Here is a 6,114-nt window from a genome sequence, read left to right on the forward strand (position 1 = left end):
AGGCTCGGGGTTTTATTTCCTCTCAAGAAATAGCAGATCAGGTGGAGGTCAGCGGTAGCGCTATTGTTCACCGTTGGTGCTAACCGCTTAGCGGTAAGTTAAAGGTTTGTATTAATTGTACAACCCAGTTTTTTGAAATCTACATCTGAATACACTCCAAGCCTGGAGTTAACGAATGCATAACTCTTCAAAAGAGGGGTTTCGGCGTGTGTTGAGGGTTAACCCCTGGCAGGCTGCTCAGCTGCTCGCTCACCCCCCCCACCAGTGGGCCGAGGAAGAGAATCGGAAGGACGAAAGTGAGAAAACTCGTGGGTCGAGATTAAGACAATTTAAGAGGTAAAGGAAAGCTGCGTGTACAGGCAGAGCAAAATAAGGAATTTATTCACTACTTCCCATCCACAGGCAGGTTTTTAGCCATCTCCAGGAAAGCAGGGCTACATCACATGTAAGACCGATGCAGTAATGCTGCATGTCTCCCCCCAGCTTTTGCTGCTGTGCGGGGGATCATATGGTACGGAACAGGCTTTTGGTGAGTTTGGTTCAGCACTCCTGGCTGCGTCCCCTGCAATCTTCTTGAGCTGCCCCACTCCTGGGATGGGGAGGGGGGAGTAGCATGAGAAACAGAGAAGGCTGTGGTGCTGTGTAAGCACTGTTCAACGACAGCTAAAGCATCAGTTTGTTTTAAACACTGTTTTGGTCACAAATCCAAAATACAGCACTCTACTGTCAAGAAAATGAACTCTGTCCCAGCTGAAACAAGTACAGCGTGAAAGACAATTGAAGTAATCTTTTAAATGTTGTCAGGCAACTTTTATTTTGCCTGATCTATTTCTTTTTGAAGGACACAAAGTCTAATTGTTTACAATAGGAGAAATTTGGCTTTGGGCTGTATGGCAGATTATGAGAGAGACGTTTATGAGTGTACAGGGAAACCTGTGGTTTGTCAGTTCTGCTGGCACAAATTGAGTGTATGGAAACACTGTGTATTGGTCTGGCTTACCTTCTTTGTATTTAGGATAGAAATGGTCAACTTAATTTTTTAGAGCACTATTTTGTGAATAGTGAAATAATACCGCCCTCAGTTTATCCCTTCAAACAATATACTTCTGACTTTGGATTGTGTAAGAGAGGAAGAACACTGGTGTTTCACAGAGTCTCTGAAAAAGATAAGTTATCAAAAGATTAGCAACAGACGATCTAGATAAATATGGTAAATGATTGTTAGTCTTGGCAAATTTTATTTTTATTTAAACACCAGTGGTTTGTGTTGTTACTTTTGGCAAAAACCATAAAAAAGAGGACAGCGAATAACTTTTTCCAAAAATAACAAATTAAAGGCTATTTGTTAGTGGTGGGTTTTTAGTTAGACCCTGGATAAACCAAGGATTAGGCATATTAGTAACTGAAATTGTGCAATCACCTCACCTGTCGTTACCCTAGATTGGAAGATAAAGTAATCAGCTGAGAGCTATCAAAAATTAAGGTCAGTGTAGACATTGCAAAGATACTGAAATGAGCAGCATAAAAGGTCTTCAGCTGTCTCTGTGCAAATAAATTACTAAGGAAGACCACAGTGCAGAGAACATGTCGGGGAGATTACTGATGACCTAGGAATGGCTCTTGACCTAAATTAGCACTTTGTTCCACCTTTTAGTAAGGACAATGCTAATTGTGGAGGGTTAAAGAAAGATGACAGAAAAGCAGATCTGAAAATAGAAGTTCTACAGCAAAGGTAAAAACAATATTCCAGTTGGAAGGTGATACTGAATAATTTCCATTCCAGAAGTCTCAGAAGACAGACCAGCTATCGAAGAACCTATAATGGGTGTTTAATAAATGTGTCGGGACCACAGTGCTACAATGCATCAAAAGAAAGGAGCGTTCCTTGGTTTAGGAAGGGGGAGAAAAACATTATTTATATGTAAGTTTGTAAGTGCAATCTTGGTCACATACAAGGCTTTAAGAGTAGATTTTAGAGGGACTATGACAAAATAAATTAGGAGAAATGTGACTAATTTGAGCAATCTGATCTCATGAAAGATGTCCCTCCCCACAGCAGGGGAGTGGGAACTAGATGATTCTTAAAGATGAATCATCATATGTTCACCCCAAACCGTTCTGTCGTTCTATGATTCTAACTGGGACAAGAGCTCTTCATTATGACCTTGCTGCAGAAGAAAACATATTGTGTAACTGGACTTGGCTGAAAGACTGGGTAGATGTACTAATCTTCGGCTGATGACAAGCTCAGATGTATCTGTGCAATGTGATGCCTCTGCAAAAAATGTAATCCTGGTGTATGTGAAGAAAGAAAATTTCTAACAATGATGAGGGCTTATCACTGTCATGTATAAATGGGCAAGGAAGAGAGATTTCTGGTCTCCTGTGCTGGAGATTAATTGAAACTGGGCCAACTGCACAGAAGCAATTGGTCAAGGAAAAGAGTTTCTTATGAGATGGTATTAGAACACTCTGCCTTAATGAAAAAGGAGCAAATACAAAGACTAGGAGGTGATATGACTGCAGTCCATAAATGCAATAGGAAGGAAGAAAGGCTCTTTACTATGAAGGACAATACTGAAAAAGAACAAGCTGGTGCAAAATAGCCATTGATGCCATGTGCTAAATGTAGTGTTAGAGCAAATCTGCATAATTTGTATCATGTTCTACTTGAACAGTAATTGGAATTAAAAGACACAAAACCAGAATGAATTATTGTTGTTGTTATAAACTCTTCTAAATATGCTGGAAGCATATTTTTGAAGTTAAAACTTTGCCAAGTACTCACTATAATGAAGAAATATAAATGTAATGTTCCTAATTAATCTGACTACATATCTGTGCTCTTAGTTTCCGGGGATCAAAATTCATGAGTCACATCTTGGGAAAACCATGAATTTCACTCCTCAAATAATTACATATTTATTTTCTTTAAGATTTTGTGTTCTGGTATGTCCTGAGTTCTGTATTTTGTTCTTTTTCTCTGCTTGTAGAACCTGCTGTTGTTTTCAGATCTTTCTGACAGTTCCTCATCAGAATCTGTATTTACCTATTTTAATCATGCCTGTAGTATGTTACTAAAAAAAAAAAAAAAGATTGCCCAAGAAATACAGATATATAGTATATTTTTCTAGTTCTCTTTAAGTATGTGTGTGAACTGCAGATATATGCAGGATTAATTTCCAGAAGGAAACTTAAGTAGCCTTAAAAAAAAAATCACCTGAGCGCCTAGGTTTGATGTGATTCAACAACTCCACACTCAAGTTTGTAATTTAAATTAAGTTGCTGGGAGACAGCTCTATGCTTTGCTCAAGAGAAGGAGAACTTGTTTTTCTGGTAGGTGTGGCTGCTGTTGCTGACATTAAACAACACCAACCATCTGAAATAAAATGTGTCAGCAAGTGTCTTAGGTATCGTATCGGCATTTTTTTCTCAGTACTTTTCTGTATTGAACAATTTTTGCAATTTATCTTAAAAACATTTACATTTTTATCTGGTTAGGAAAAACAATTTGTAGCTTATACCTTAGCGAAAAGGAAATGGAGGACTGAACAAAACTTCACTCAGCTATCTGCTTGGAAAGGTATTTCTTTCTTTCAGATGTTCTCTGTTCAAAACAGTTGAAAATATGTATTTCTTATTCATTATTTTTAGCTAGCAAAAGCAGAAGAAATAGCAGGTAATAAATTAATTGTATTATTTAATGTTGACTTGTTTTGATATTTCTTTAGTAAAAACTATTTATAAGACTAAACGATATTTTAAGTCATAAATAGGTAAGACTGAGGAAAAAATGTTAAATGTGACCTACCCTGTGTTGTAAGACCTGGGAATAAGAATGCTCTCGGGAAACTTTTGATCTGACTTTAGAATCTTTAATAAAAATGCTTAGAATTTAAGTTATTCGCAGTCACAAGTCTCCAGCAGAAAGCTGTATGACAGTAGCAGGCTCTTGCCATGAATTTGCAGTTCTGCTCTTCTGGGGTAAGGACTTCTCAGGGGGACTCTCCGTTTCAGAGACAGAAGAGTCAGTGCTGCCTGCTGCTGCTGTTCAGCTTTGTGCCTCATGTAATGGAGCGAGCTTTCTGGTGTGCTGTGACTGTTCTAGTCTGTTAAGCAATTTATTGGCAGCTAGGAAAGGTGGCTATAAATCGTGTCAGTCTTGGCAAGTAGGACATTTTAATGGGTATGCTGTGACCGTAGTTCTCCTTACTTTGATTTTTTCAGGAAAGAAAACATTGAACATTGTGTGAAAACATTGCACGTTATTCTGAACGCGTGGGCAATTTTTATTTTGCCTGAATTCAGGTGAGATTCAGAAGCTAGGTTGCTGTATTCAGAAGTGAGATTTTACTGGTTGGGAAATAACACATTTAACCAGAAAACCAGACCCTAGGTGAATTTTTGAAGCCAAGCAGTGAAGTTGCCAGTGAATTTGCTAAAGACTTTGGCCATCCAGGTATCAGGGATGCCTGTCCCTGCAGCAGCAAGAGTTAAGACCTGACCCCCAAACCATGCCAGGAGCTGAGCCAGCATCAGTGCAGTGTGAGGAGCCCCAAATCTCTAGCAAGCATCATCTGAGGCGACCTTCCCTGCAAGCCCTCCCTTGTACAGTGCTAAGTAGGGTAGAGCTGGTAACTGAGAACAAGGTTTTATACCCCCATAGATTTCATGAATGTCTTGTCTCATCTGTGGTGAATTGCAAGTTAGGGAATTTGTACATTAGAGATTGTATCTGGACCATCATGTGCGATCCCCACTTGCCATGATTTTAGGACCTTGATTAATTCTGTATACATTTAGTTTATATATCTGCCCCTAACCTATCTGTGAGAAGTCTGGTTGAGGTTTTTTGTTGTATAATTTACATATACACTGTGTAGGGGGCGGGGGGAAAGTGCTTTTGTTTTGCTATTAAAAATACTGCCTAATTATTTAATTTGATGTTCTAAAATTTGGATTATAGAAAATAATGAATAACGGCACCTTGTTCAGTTGTATATAGACCTCTATCCTGTTCTCTCACAGAACCTTCCATGTACAGAAACTGTTCTACACGTCTGACATGTGGAGGCATTTGGAGTGCCATATACAGTATTGCCCATCCCACTAAAGGTGTGTTCTGTGCTTGATTTTTCATAAAAGCAGAGTAGCTGGGTCTCTGATTAAGTCAGTGCACAGTGATAGAGATTGGTCTCCCATCTTGTTTGTGAAATTCTTGAGCAATAATCATGAGTCAATATTATCTCATACTACATATTTTCTTTTCTGCAGATGCGGCAGCTTAAAGTGCAAGGACAAAGAAATTTGCGTCCACATTTAGATACAGTCACAATGTTGTGTGGTGGGAAAAAATCTTACTTTGCTGCTGTGGTGTGCATTATTATTCTAACTTCAATGGTCACGCTTTCTTATCTTAGGTTACAAAGACTTTCTCACCTGCCAAAAGTGATTCAAGAAGGTAGCAGATGTAGGGGGGAAATTACCAGTACCACAATAACAGCATTAAATGATAACAGAACTTTTATTATATCCCCATACTTTGATGACAGAGAAAGCAAAATCACTCGTGTGATTGGGATTGTCCACCATGAAGATGTAAAACAACTATACTGCTGGTTCTGCTGTCAGCCCGATGGGAAGATATATGTGTCCAAAGCAAAAATTGATGTCCACTCGGACAGATTTGGATTCCCTTACGGTGCAGCAGATATAGTTTGTTTGGAACCCGAAAACTGTGATCCAACACATGTATCGATTCATCAGTCTTCATATGGAGATATTGACCAGCTGCCACGGTTTGAAATTAAAAATCGCAAGGCTGAGACCTTCTCTGTTGACTTTACTGTGTGCATCTCTGCCATGTTTGGAAATTACAACAATGTCCTGCAATTTATACAGAGTGTGGAAATGTACAAGATTCTTGGGGTACAGAAAGTGGTGATCTATAAGAACAGCTGCAGCCATCTGATGGAGAAGGTCTTAAAGTTTTATATGGAAGAAGGCACTGTAGAGATAATTCCCTGGCCCATCAACTCACACCTCAAGGTTTCTTCTAAATGGCACTTCATGCAAGATGGAACACACATTGGCTACTATGGACAAATCACAGCT

The 6,114-nt window shown here is 39.0% G+C and overlaps 1 protein-coding gene across 1 annotated transcript; it reads left to right on the forward strand.

The window, feature by feature from the left end:
- Positions 1-175: 175 nt before the first annotated feature.
- LOC104462094 lies at positions 176-6,108 on the forward strand (the record flags this gene model as incomplete). Its single annotated transcript, XM_010073905.1, has 4 exons — positions 176-336; positions 1,655-1,732; positions 4,228-4,308; positions 5,421-6,108. Coding segments are annotated over exons 1-4 (1,008 nt in total), but the record flags the coding sequence as incomplete, so codon positions are not given.
- Positions 6,109-6,114: the final 6 nt, after the last annotated feature.

This window comes from Pterocles gutturalis, unplaced genomic scaffold (genome assembly GCF_000699245.1).
Source record: "Pterocles gutturalis isolate BGI_N339 unplaced genomic scaffold, ASM69924v1 Scaffold49467, whole genome shotgun sequence".
Classification (NCBI taxonomy): domain Eukaryota; kingdom Metazoa; phylum Chordata; class Aves; order Pterocliformes; family Pteroclidae; genus Pterocles; species Pterocles gutturalis.